At 58.9% G+C, this 13,493-nt stretch overlaps 1 protein-coding gene across 3 annotated transcripts in view; it reads right to left on the bottom strand.

The window, feature by feature from the left end:
- Window positions 433–13,493, bottom strand: part of TMCC2 (transmembrane and coiled-coil domain family 2) — a 21,966-nt gene continuing 8,905 nt past the window's right edge. Inside the window, exons 1-4 of one of the 3 annotated variants that reach the window (XM_021377353.1) lie at window positions 9,568–9,902; window positions 2,523–3,457; window positions 2,168–2,303; window positions 433–1,638 (exon numbers count right to left, since the gene is read on the bottom strand). In XM_021377353.1, coding sequence (XP_021233028.1) covers window positions 1,327–1,638; window positions 2,168–2,303; window positions 2,523–3,457; window positions 9,568–9,570 — 1,386 coding nt within the window. In that variant the 5' untranslated portion in view covers window positions 9,571–9,902 and the 3' untranslated portion in view covers window positions 433–1,326. Of the gene's footprint in view, window positions 1,639–2,167; window positions 2,304–2,522; window positions 3,458–6,934; window positions 8,080–9,567; window positions 9,903–13,493 lie in introns of those variants that run through there. The other 2 variants (XM_021377352.1, XM_021377351.1) reach the window with 2 other exon arrangements.

Here is a 13,493-nt window from a genome sequence, read left to right as displayed (position 1 = left end):
AGCAGCTGCAACCCAACCTGCTGCTGTGCCTCGGAGATAGCGCAGGTCCCCCCCCTCACCCCCAGCTGCCCTCTCCTCCCTGATGCATTCAGACCTGTCCCCACCTGGTGGCCAAAATACTCCCAGCTGTGCCCATGTCAGAAGTGATGCACCCCCATCCCCCCCGCCCTGACCCCAGACCCCGTGCCCCACACCAGCCCTGCACGTGGGGCTGGAGAGCAGGACAGATGCTAAAGGCCAAATTCTCAGCTGAGGCAAACTGGTCCAGTGCCTCCGAAGTCGGTGGAGTTGCACCCATTTGCACCAGAGGAGGATCTGACTGTGGATATATCTTATATATATTTATATATATATATGTGTGTGTGTGTGTGTAGATATATTACATAAATATATATGTCTGAAATAATTTAAGAAACATCCCAGACTGCATGCTGTGCTCTTGTGTAGGGCTGGGGAGGCAGCTGCCCGCCTCCCCCCGCGCTACCAGCTTTGATTCACAAATGGGAACAGAGTCTTGAATGAAATTAAAAACCGCACGCGCACACACACACACACGCACGCACACACGACACATTGCAGAGGCTGGAAAACTCGGAGGCGTGATGCTGGAAAGTCTGGGTGTCCCTGAAGAGATCAGATCAACTGAAGCCAAAGGAAGGGGAAATAAATAAAGGGAAACCAGCAGAGGGGGTTCTCGCTCGTGCCGGCGCTGATGCTGTCTCCGGCATCGGGTCCCTGGGGTCTTGGGACAGTATTGCAGTCCCGCTCTGCCCTGGTCCTGGTGGTGGTGGTGGGGTTGGCAGAAGCTGGTGAGATGCGTGTCCTGCTGCGAGCTCGCCGGGAGCAGCGACATTTGCCTTGGACTTGCTTCCTCCTTTGCCACGTGCTTTGCTTCGGCTCCGTCTTTTTGTCGTCTTTCGGGTTGAAAGGGAAAAGCCAGCCCCAATAACCCCTCTGCTCTCTGCACAGAAAGTTCTCCCGGAGCTGGGTTTGCTCCGGCTCAATCCTCCCTACCAACAGCCCCAAGGTGGGCGCTTGCAGGCGACCTTCCCACTGACCTTCAGAACACAGCAACGTTAAAAAAAAAATCCAGCCAAAACCCCCCTAGAAAAACCCAATGCCGCTTAAATTACCCATTTCTTCCCAAACTCCCCCCACACCCTGAGCATCCCAGAGGACCGACTTCACCTTGCTCCGAGCGACCGCAGCTGGCTGAGAGCCGGGAAAGCAACTGAAGAGTGCGCAAAGAAATGACCTGACGGCTCCGGAGCGCCGTCCCCTCCCGCCCTCTCCTCCATGGGAAATGGAAAACCCCGGAGCTGCGGATCAGCTGGGGAGCAGGACGTGCTCCAGGAAGTAGGTGATGGAGTCCCAGTGTTTCCAGAGGAAGAAGAGGAAGAGGACGAGCAGGGCGGTGCTGAGGATGCGCATGCGGGTCTTCATAAGCGGAGTGATGAAGTTGGCGATGGTGGAGACGAAGACGAGCAGCACGGCCATCAGGGCCAGGATGACGTTGATGAATTTGCCCAGCAGCGCCCGGGCGTTGGCGTTCTCCACTCCTTCCAGCTGCACCACTTGCTGCTGCTGCTGCTGCAGCTCCAGCTTGGTCACCCGCGTCAGGCAGGACTCCACTGCTTCCTGTGGGGTGCAGCCGTGTTAGAGCCAGTTGGTGGCAACCAGGGCTTTGGGGATTTGCCCCGTGCCCTGAGACCTTGCTGCTGCAAGGTTTTGCTTGTGCAGCTCTGCTATGTGCACAGTCTCATTGTGATGGTGATGGGTGGTATAAGGGGTTTCCCTCTGCGAATCTGTGCCCTGTCTGTGCTGGGGATGGCCTCTGTGCCGTGGGTACCTACTGCAGCAGGGGACGTGACCCAAACTGGGATAGCAGGGATGACGTGTTAGCCCACGTGTAGACTGTCCCACTCTGAGCCTTGCGTGGCTGTGAGCAACTGGGGATTTTAGGACAGCAGGGACCTCCTGGGGCACAGACAGCATTCTGGGGACGCAGCTTCTTGCCGAGACAGCATCACAGCAAGGACCTCATCTGGATGGTGTGGACAGCTGGAAAAAGGGCTCCCCTTGTCCCACCCTCCGTTGCCCCCAGGGTCCCTCTTCGGCCCCACTGGTGGAGGGTGCGATGTGGGGCTGAGCCCCAGTGCTCCCCTACCTGGATGTCCCGTGCCCTCTCATAGGACTGGTAGGCCACCTTCTCCTCCATGCTCGCCAGCTCCTGCTTCAGGTTGGTCATTTCGTTCTGGTGCAGCTCGGTGAGGTCGTTCAGCTGCTCCTCCAGGCGCTCGTACCTGTGTGTGGGGGCAGAGGGGCACTGGCATTGGAGGGACCCCCCACAACCACAACCCTTGGATCCATCTCCCTCCTGCCTAGGGCTGGTGATGGGAATGTACCTCCTGATCCTCTGTGGGGCAGTTCCCACCATCCCCAGTGTGCAATGCTTGCTCACAAGCCCAGGAAGGTACCCTCATAGTCCCCCTGGAGCCACCCCACCACTCTCAGCCCTATACCTGTAGCGCTCCTCTTGCAAACACTGCGTCATGTAGGTGTAATCCCGCTGCAGCTGCGCCTTCAGGTCCTCCATGGAGTCCTCCAGGTGCGACTGGCTGTCCTTGATCTCCCGCAGCTCCTCCAGGATGGTGTCGAAGTTGCTGTGGTGACCCTCCAGCGTGTTGGACTTGGGGCTTCCCAACCCACCGGGCCCGGCCCCGGAGTTGCTACCACCGGCCGACCCCGAGGTGGCACTGGAGCATTCATCATCGCTGCCGTACTTGGGGCTGGAGACCAACGTGGCACTACCGCTGAGCGCCCGCGAGGCCTCCTCGGGGTGCCCGTCATCCAACGTGTCCTTCAGGTGGGCGATGTTGTCTGCGCTGCCGAATTTATTCCGGATCAAGCTGGCGAATTCCCGAGGCTTGGACACCACGGCGGTGTGGGTGGCTTGGGACAGGCCCGAGAGCCCTCCTTTGACGCCCTCCACCACGCCGCCGCCAAATCCGCTGATGCTGGAGCGGACGTTGGCCCCCACGTCCTTGAGGCCTTGGTGCATGTCCCGGAAGACATCTTTGGGTTGTCGGGATGGGCCGTTCTGCTCGATCTCCTTCAGCTTCTTGTGGTAGTGCTCGAGCTTCTTGTGCAGCTGAGCGATGGTCTGCGCCGATTTCTGGTTCTTCTTCTCGAAGACCTGCTTGATGCGCGAGGCCTGCTGCTTGTCCGCGTTGTTGGCCAGCTTCAGGTACTCGGCCACGTTGTCATCGCGAGCTTCCTGCTCGATCTTGATCTGCTCGGTGATCTTGAGGATCTTCTGGTGCAGGTGCTCGATGGCCGCCTTGGTCCTGTGGGGGTCGGGAGTGCCATCGGGGACGTCCAGGCAGATGGGGCCGTCGGCGTCACCGTGGCCGGTGGCGGAGGGCAGGCCGAGCGCGGCCACGTCCCCCTTGTCCAGCTGTGGGCAGAGGACATTAGGGTGGGAAGGTTGGATATTAGGAAATGTTTCTTTGAAGAAAGAGCGGCGATGCATGGGCACCGGCTGCCCGGGGAGGTGGGGGTGTCACCGTCCCTGGAGGTGCTCAAGGAAAGGGTGGATGTCGCATTGAAGTGATGTGGTTTAGTGGTGCTGTAGGGATGGGTTGGGGTTGGACTTGGGGATCTTAGCGGTCTTTCCAGCCTTAATGATTGTGCGAGACACGAGGGCAGAGCTCAGTGGGGTGAAGCCCAGGAGGCCCTGGGTTGGGGGAGCCCCAATGCCATGGGGTGATGGGCAGGGAGGAAAGAGCAGGAGAATAGCTAACCAGAATAGGGAAGAGCAGGAGAATAGCTAACCAGGAGATGGATTATTTTTTCTGGCTGCTCAAGCATTTTCCAGCCATGGAATCATTCGAGTATGAAAAGACCATTAAGATGATCAAGTCAGGCCATCAACCCAGCTGGCTGGGTCCTGGTGGTATCCCAGTCAGAGGACACAGACACAACCAATTGCACTCCAGGGTTGGTTGGGGCTCTCAGCAAAGAACATGCGGTGCTGGGGGCTCTCTGGGTTGCACACAGCGCTGGGAACCAGCTCTGTGCTGGGGGAAAGCAGCAAGGAGCCGAAATGGAAACCCCTCATCTGAGCTCCCATCGGAGCAGGGACACTCCAGTGGTTGCCTGCTGGGAGCTGCAGGCACGCACCGATCTCCATTTAAAGATGCAAAAATTGAAGCACTGGGAGAGAGAACCATTTCCTGAGGCTGGGCTTCAAATACCCGCAGAGCCTGAACCCCAAACCAGCACCCCCCCCTCCCCATACAGTTCTTCACCACTTGAAAATCCCCATTCTTCCCAGCTTCTACGTGCAGATTCCTATGCAAATCTCAGCGGTTGTATAAATGGCTCCTGGCTTCTAATTAAGAGCTGCTTGAAAGTTAAATACTGTTGGCAGACCTGAATAATTTCTCATTTCCATCACATTTTCCCCGAGTGACCCTTTAATAGGGATAACGCCGCGAGATCATTACTTAGGAGTGTTTTATCACCGGGAAATGCCTCGTGCAGGAGGGAGGAATGTTCTCAAGATGCTGCTTATTGATGTTCCTGCCTGTGGCAAGTCCCGAGCTGGGCTGGAGGAGCAGGGAAATGCTCCCCTCCTGTTTTCATGTCCCTCCCTTGCTGTGGACACAGAGCCAGGGGCTATGCCTGTCTTAGTGCCCAGCATGGGATTTGTAGGGCTTTATATAAGGCATGGCTCGTGCTTGCTGGAGACCACCCAAGGCCATTGGTGCTCAGTATAAGGGTTTTCTTGCAGTGCTTTCAGCCTCGTGGGAGACAAGCACAGATAACTACAAGCTCTGTGCAGCTCCCAGCCCCTAGGCCGGGCTTTTCTTATCTCTCTGTTACAGGGGATGCAAGCAAAGGGGAAAACCAAGCAGCCGCCCCACCTGCTTCCAGGGCAGAGCTGCACGTGGCTCCGTCCCTGTCGGATCAGCGTTTCCCAGAAAGAACCCACCCACCCAACCTGCAGTTTGTGGGTGCTCGGTGCCCCCCTTCATCCCAGGGGAGGCTTTTGCTTTTGGTTCTTATCGACGGGAAGAAATGGGACGCAGCAGGAAGCAGGCGTCTTCCCCAGATGCACCATTTATAGACAGCAAAGGACAAAAAACGGCCGTGGAAAAGAAAAGCAGCCGGAACAGGAAACGTGAAACAGGGCAACGAAAGGGAGAAGTTGCTCAAACTTCTATGCCACGCAGTGTTATCACAACAGAGCCTCCAGTTCCCTTTATCCTGGAGCTGAATTTGTGTCATTTCCACACGTGTCCCCTTGCAAATCGCTTACAGGGTTTGGGTGGAGGGAGGTGGGGAGTCCCAGCTGTTCCCTCCCCAGGAGCTTTGGAGAAACGGGGCAAGGTTTGGGAATCACCAATCCCGTGTCCTGAAAACGGCCCCAGCGGGACCTGACCTCGTGCAGCTCTGAGCTCTTGCAAATCCCATCTTTGGGATTTACTGGGGGGAGCCTCTTTGGGAGCACGGGGATGGAGGCACAGCCCTGATGCTGTGCATTGCACTGCTATGGTCAGGGCAAAACCCCTTCCCCAGAACCACATGAAGCTCTGTCCTGTCTCAGACACAGGGCAGAACCATGGGAGAGCCACATCAGGTTATCGCTTCGAAAGCAGCAACAACAACAACAACAACAACAACAAAAAGACAATACAGACCTCTGCAGCATTAACAGGCAGTGCCTGCTAAATCCCAGCCAGCCTAAATGACGGTGCAGCAGATTTAGCAGGGGGATTAGCAGCAGCCACACTTTCCCTACATGCAGCAAAACCTTCTGGTAAGCACGCTGCAATGAAACCGTCCATCTCCCGCGCTTGTTTTCCAGGCAGGCTGGAGGGGGGAGCTGATGTGGGATGCGGGAGGAATGCAGGATGCAGGGAGGAAAATTATTCTTATCAACAGAGTTCAGCCCAGGAGAGCTGAGATATGCAAAAGGCTCAAGCTAATAAGCTGAGCAAACAGTGCTTGGAGGGCCACGGCCGGGCACAATTATGCAATGCTGGTTGGTTTGCTGCTGCAGGTTTGATGGAGGGAAGCCCAGGTAGCAGGCGAGGAGCTCAGGGCCACAGCTGTGTCCCCAACAAAGGGCTTGGGGTCACCTGGCACACCCCGGGGCTGGGAGGAATTCAAATCCATTCTAAGAAATGGCACAATGATCACAAAGTTCAGAAGATCACTCTCGGGACTCTTACTCATGCTCAAAACTATTTTGGTTTCCAGACACTGCAACCTACTAGGAAGCACGGGGGATGAGCTAATGCCACGTGGCCATGGAGAGGTCGATTTTTGGGTAGTCGTTAATTAAGTGTAGCCGTCCCCGTGGCCCCTCTCCCCCGTGGGGCTCAGAGCAAAGCAGAACTCGGCACAGATCCTTGTGAGCCGCTCGTTGCCATCAGCCCGGCGTTACATGGGATGTCCCCAGCCCCTTCCGTCCCCGTGTAGGTTCCCAGCCCTGTGCCGTGCAGAGCAGAGCTGCTATTCCCACCCCAGGCGTTGAAAATAGAAGCAGAAGCCCTGACTCACACCTCCCACCCTCCTTCCAAGCCTGCAGCAGGGTTCGGAGCGGGAGCCCCATGCCCTCTGTGCTTTGTCCCGTGCCCTGTGTGCCCTGCCTGCTGGCTGCCACCAGCTCCCTACGGACAGAGGGGACAGCAGCAGCTGCCTCCGTTCATTTCCCAGCCCGACAATATTTTTTCTTACAGATGGTCAGAAGCACGTTAAGGGTTTCAGCTCCCAGTGGAGCTTCCCACCCCGTCTCTGCTGCTCCGGCACAGATCACCCCTTGGGCTCCGCGTACTGAGGACGCGTGTCTGGATCCCACGGGCAGCACCAGAAATGAGATCTCTTTGCCCACCCTCCCCAAACCCCAATGACCACAGCCACCTACCTCCATCGCCAGCAGGTTCGGATCCCCCAGGACTACTCGGTGCGGGCTGCCTGGCTGCATCCCCACCGCGATGCCATGGCAGGGGGCTGCCTGGGGGGGGGGCTCAGAGGCTGCCTGGGGAGGGGGTCATGGGCAGTACGACCCCCAGAAGAGCCCCCAACCCGGGTGCAGAGCTGCAGCCCCCCGAGCAGAGCAGTCCCCGCAGCCCTGTGAGCTCCCCAAGCGCGCAGGCAGCGAGCGCAGCATCGGGGCTGAGCCGAGCTGTGTGCTGCGGGATTGCCGACTCAGTAAATCCGCCCGAGCTGTTTACAGCTCCCTCTCTCTCTCTCTCCGACTGTAGCTTTTCAGGGCTGTAATGCAGAAACAGCCCTCATCCCTCCAGCGGGATACGCACGCCGCCTCCAGCCCCGCACGCTGCCTGTGCCCCGCCGCGGGGTGTTGTGACGGCTGGGAGTACCCGTGCAGCCACACACCAGGACGCTGAGCCTGGGAAAAGCCGGGCGGAGGCACAGGGTAGAACTCCGGGTGGGAAACTATGCATGGGAAAATCCCAGCAAAGCCAGCGAGCGCTAGTCAGCCTGACACCGGCTCGGATCACGGCCGGGATGATGCTTTGATCCTCACTGCACCGTGAGCATCCCTGCGGGGGTGTTCCTCATGGGAGCGATGGCAGTGACACCTCCGCGCTCCCACCTGCAGCATCAGCACCCACGGCTCCACGCTCCCAGGGTCTCTGCCTGCCTTCAGCCCGGCACACAGCGTGCTCAGGGCTCGCTGTGCATGGCAATGCAGGCGTGCAGATTGCTCCTTGGAGTGGCAAATGGTTCGAAGCCCAATTAAACAACCACATTTCAGGCTAAATGCACGCTTGTAAGACGCGGAGCTGCACTTTTAGCACGCCAGGGAGAAAGCCTGCAGCAAAGCACGCGCGGGACCTCATGCCCCCCCCCCAGTGTCACACTGATGCTGGGGAGCTCTGCTCATTACCAGTTGCTGAGGTGTTTGCAGGGGGGAAGCAATGTCACTGCCCATGCCGGGGGCATGCAAAGTAGCAGCCGCAGTGCAGAGATGTGGTGCAACCACAGACCTTGGTGCAACACCTGAGGGCTGCACGGAGAGCCAGCCACTGGCCCCAGAGGTGCTGAAACCCAGCACCAAAAGGATGCATGGGGCAGAAGCTGGGGAGCAGCCACCTGTGCCAGGCCCCATCCGGAGCCATGGAGAGCAATGGGGGAGTTTGCACTGAGCATCACAGCCGCTGCCATGGCACGGAGCAGCCGAGCCGCCTACACGCCAGCTACAGGTATTTGATACTTCGCTTTGTCTCTTAACCGTGATTCCCTCATGTGCAATTAAAAAGCTATTAAATGTCACGGCTGCAAAGCGAGCGGAGTGGCAGCAGGCTCAGGTACTGCAGCAGCTGGTGGCAGCCTGGAGGAACCAGACCCTGCATTTTGCTGGAGTCAAAGCCAAGGTTCTGGGCAAGGAACCTGACCTGGAGCTCACATAAGCTGCTCCCAGTGCTGCGCTCTGCTCTGTGCTGGCTGAGCATAAACATGGGTGGTAGGCTGAACGGCAGAGGTACGGCTGCAGCTCTCTGGTTTGCTTCTTTCTCAGAAAAAGCATAAAGACAACAGCTTAGGAAATCTTTTCTGCCAGACATTTAATTGTACAGGCCGGAGCGATGAGCTGATCGTGACCTAGATACATGCTTAATGGGGAGGGCTGTGCTGTTCCCACAGCTGAGACACTCAGACTGCCCTGAGCACTGCTCAGCATCGCCTCCCATCACCTCTTGGACTGTCCCCACATCTGTCCATGCCCTGCAAGCACAACCCACCAGCCCGGAGCTGCTCTGGGTGCAGACATAGGCTCTGATGGGGCTGTGACAAGGGAGGCTGAAGATGGAGCAAGCAAGGGGACTGGGCATGGAGGCAGCAGCTGCTCTGAGCCAGGGATACATTTCCTGCAGCCACCCCCAGCCCGGCACTGCTGGACCCAGTGCACAGGGGGATGCACCAGCACCATACATCACAGGGCACCAGGAGCTGAAGCAGCCTGGCACGAGCAGATCTGTGATGTGCAGCTGCCAAAGCACAGTTCATCACCTCTAATTAAACCCCAAGGGTATAAGCAGGACGAGGGTCCCGCGGTGACAGCAACGCAGCGCACGGCACAATGCCCAGGGCATCCCCAGCCAGGCTGGCAGGTAGTTGGATGAGATGGTGCTGGAGGGCAAGGAGCAGACGGGCTGAACCCACCCCAACAGCTCTGGGGCTGGGAGCAGTGCTGGAGGGAACTGCTCTGTCCCCACATCACAGCCCTAGGACGCACAGCCCCATGCTGCACGGCTCTGCAGGGACCCTGTGTGCCATAAACCCCGATGGGTGCTTCCTGCACCAACAGTCCACGCATTCCTCAGGTCTGTCCTCTCTGGATTTTGCTGGTGAACCCCTCCTGCCCGCATCGTGCCGTGAGCCTGCATGAGCAAACCCCTTCCCACACACCCTGCACGCCAGCAGCAGATTCCAATCTAATTCACACAGAAGGGCACAGAGCCCTCTGAAAAGCACCGATTCCCCCATAAGTTAAATCCTCCCCCCTGGCAAGGAGCAGAAAGCAGCGATGCTCACCATGGGGTGCTGAGCTGCAGTGGGGCAGGGCAAGGAGGAACCTGCCCTCACCAGTATGGGTCCTGCAGCCTGGCCAAGGCACAGGCAGTGGATACCTCACGGCGTGACACATCGCCTGCTGCTGAGGGGCGTTCATCTTTGGCTTTATCATCTCATTACGTCGCTTCTCATTTTAGCGCAGCGGGCAGGGGTCACTTCCCATTACTCTTCCGCAGCCTCAGCTGGACAGGAAAAATCCCCCAGCTGCACGAGGAACTCTGGAAAACACCGCCCTGCTCTGCTCTGCACTGCATTTTCCATTTCCCCTGTTTGGAGGGCTCAGCAGCGCCGGGAGCAGAGGGGTTCTCAGGGTTGCCCCATGCAGAGGTGCAGCATCTCCCCTCCCAAAGGCACAGCACGGATGAGAAACCCACAGCACCCGACAGCCCCAGCAGATGTGGCTGTGTCCTTACAGGAGATTTTGGCACAACGATAGCCAGAGCAGCCCAGTTCTCTCCATGCCAAAGGAGCAAAGGGGTTTTGCAAGGAAATAACCCAAGACACCGGCAGTGGACTCCCCTTCATCCTTAGCACCAGCTTTGCTTAGAAAGCAGGAGCTATGTTTTTCAGGCCTGCCTGGAAGAGGCAAATTTGAAAATAAATAAAACCCAGCTCCCATGCAAACAGAATCTCTGAATTGCCATGAAACCGCAGCACGTTCGGTGCAGTGCTGAGTGGTGCAGAATCCAGCCCTGACCGCCCGCAACATCCCCATCCAAGCACCTAAAATAAGGGGCAGGCCAGCTAGCAATGCGACACAAACGCGTTAGCAGGAGGAGAGATTTGCAAACTTGACTGTTCCTAACCCTTGCTATCCCCTCTGTATTTGAGTCCAGAGCTGAACCCTGCAACTATGGACCTCAGGAGCCAGACAACCCCATGGGCATCCCAAGCCCTGCATCGAGTACCACCCCGCACCCCTGCACAGCCCGAGGTCCTTGCCTAGAGGAGCAGATGGGGGTACTTACAAAGACACCCAGGAGAGAATTGAGGAGCAATATCCTCTTCCCAGGACAGGAGTCGGGAGGATGCGGATCTTGCATGAGGATGCCCTGCTCACTCCTGCCAAGCGCCGGATCCTCTCCCTCTGCCATGGTTGCAGTTAAGGAGTCCAAGGGGCAGAGGAAGGCACAGCGAGTTTGCAGCAGAGGCACTGCGAGGCTGAGAAGCAGCCAAGAACAGGCGGCACAGGCTGGTGAGTGGGGAGGGAGCCCAGGGGAGAGGCAACAGCCTGGGAATGGGGTGCAGGGAACAGCGAAGGAGCCACGTGGAAACGTCCCCAGTCTGGGCTGCCACCCCGCAGTGGTGGCACGGGGGATGTGCTCCTGCCTTGCAGAGAGCTGGGTCCTTGGGGTCATGGGGACGCATCCTCATCCTGCTCTGAGCATCCCCGTGTCCCTCCCACTCTGCCACTACAGTGTGCCCCAATAGGGCAGTCCTGCAGTCCCTGGGCACATGTCACGGTGTCCCTGGACATCAATCACAGGTGAGGAATACGCTGCCAGGACAATTCAGTGACCATCCCCCATGGCTACAGTTATTTAGGGCCACGTCTATGCTTGGAGAATTTAGGGGAAAATTAGCTTATGGGAGGGAGGAACGCCGGGAGCTCTGGAAACGGTGCTGCCACTTCCCCTGCTGGGTCAGGCAGTGCTAAAGCTGCCCATAATGTGGGGTTTCATGCTGCTGGTGGCTGGGAGAGGTAGAGGCAGCAGGCTCAGTTGTCCCAGGGCAGGACCCCGCTTTGCTCACCCTGACTCAGCCCCCAGGAGCCCCACTCTGCTCCCAACCCTCGCCCACCAGCCGCTGCCCTGGGGGTCCCCGTGACAGCCGGACCCCACGCAGCATGTGCTCGGCATTGCTGCTCGTCAGCAAGCAGGAGCTGGGGGTGGGCTGGAAACAACAGCCATATGTCAGAGAAGGCTGAGTGAGGAACACGATGTTTTCTGCTAGGGGGTGAATCAGTACGAGAGCCTGATCATCTTCTCCTGGAATTAATTAAATAGCATTCCTGTGTATCTGTGCCTTCAGAGCTGCTCTTCCCAAACTGCTCCGCAAAGCACCGATGGGGATCCCAAACCCCCAGCAGCCTCCCCCCTTTGCCCAGGACACCCAGTGCCCCGTGCCACCATGTCCAACCCTGCAGCAGGGAGAAGGATACTCAGCCAGCACTGCGGAGCAAAACCTTCCTACCAGCAAGCTCCTGGCACCAGGGCATCTCCCTCTGGAGCCAGGCTCGGGCTGCGCTGTCCCTGTGTCCCTCTGTCCATCCCAGCTGTCGACTGACACAAGTTCTGGGTAACCAGAGCCCTAAGAGGCGCGAAACCCATCCCCTCCCCGCCCTGAAACCCAATGCGCGTGGATGCCAGCGGTGCCGGGGCAGCCAGGAATGGGCACTGAACTTTGCCTGAGTGCCCCACGGGGCGAGGGCTGAGCCATCCCTGCTGCTGTGCTGGGGCTGCCCAGAGCCCCCCAACACTTCCCCATGTCCCCAGCCCAGAGCTGGCCCTGGGGTGCACGCTCAGTGTCTCCCGATGCAGCCGCTGGCACGGCGGCAGCTATATTTAGCAGGATGAGCCCTGCTCTGCACTCGGTGCCTTTGGGGACACCAGGGATTGGGCTACAGCGACTGACCACCCCCACGAGGCTGGGGAGCACCTCCAGGACGTGGGGACGGGAGCAGGGGGGCACAGCATCACGGCTGGAAGCCTATAAATAAGCGAGGCTCCTCGCCCTTCAGCAACCATCCCAAAGCTGAGATGTATGAGCCCCCACTGGCCCCGTCCCGCTGCTGTCTCATGGAAGAAGCATCCGGACTGGGGCCGCGGTGGGCAGCGGCGGCAGCTGGTGCTGTCACTTGCTGGGCGACAGCGAGGGCAGCGGGCACGGAGCCCGGCCGTGGGGCGCGGTGGGGGGTCCGACGTGCGCTGAAACGGGGCGAGTGGGGCTGAACGCTGCCACTCGCTGTCCCTCGAGTCACGGGGCTGGCGCAGACAGACACACAGACACACAGACGGGCGGACACCACGCGCAGCGCTGCGGTAACGCTGCCCTCTAACGGCCGCGTTCTGCCCCACGTTCCCCTCCGGTCCCCACCGCCCCTTGGCTTTTGGGGGCTCACCTGGACGTGCACCATCCCGCACGCCCCGCAGGCTTCCACGCAGCTCCCCGGCAGCACCATGCACAGGGTCCCGCGGCTGCCCCGTCCCGGCTCCGTCCGTCGCTGCGGGGATGGGGACGGGGACGGGGACGAGGGTCCCCCTGGGGTGCTCTGCCCCGCCAGTGCTGGCTCTCGGCCGACCCCGCTGCTGGGGGGAACGAGGCCCCAGGGACCTGAACCCGCTGCTGCCAGCTCCGTGGCCGGCCCCGGCCGTAATCCTCCTGTCTGCCTCTCCCCGTGCGCTGGCGGGTCACCAGGAGGGGATTAGGGAGATAAGGGGAAAGCTCTGCAGCATGCTCCCATTGCCACGCGCTACAGCCTGCCCATGCCCCCCAGCCGTCCCCCTGCCACTGTCCCATGTGCCACCATGCCTACAAGCTGGCACGTCCTCACATGAAACACCACCCAGCAGATCCAGCACCGGCACAAATCTACACCCCAAACATGCCGTCCTAATTTAGCAGCGAGCCGTGGGCGACCTGGAAATCCAGCAGTGCTCCCAGGTATTTGCACCTGCAGCCCCAGGAAGGGGCTCCCCCGGCCCAAGGGCTCCTTGGTGAGTAACGACCTCTTTTAGGGCACATTTTAGAGGTCTGGAAGTTGGACTAGATGATCTTCAGTGGTCCCTTCCAACTGAATTTCTCCTCTTCTTCTCTTCTCTTCTCTTCTCTTCTCTTCTCTTCTCTTCTCTTCTCTTCTCTTCTCTTCTCTTCTCTTCTCTTCTCTT

The sequence above is a fragment of the Numida meleagris genome, chromosome 25 (assembly GCF_002078875.1).
Source record: "Numida meleagris isolate 19003 breed g44 Domestic line chromosome 25, NumMel1.0, whole genome shotgun sequence".
Taxonomy (NCBI): domain Eukaryota; kingdom Metazoa; phylum Chordata; class Aves; order Galliformes; family Numididae; genus Numida; species Numida meleagris.
The sequence above is the reverse complement of the archived record's forward strand: the minus strand, read 5'-3'. Positions and strand labels throughout refer to the sequence as shown.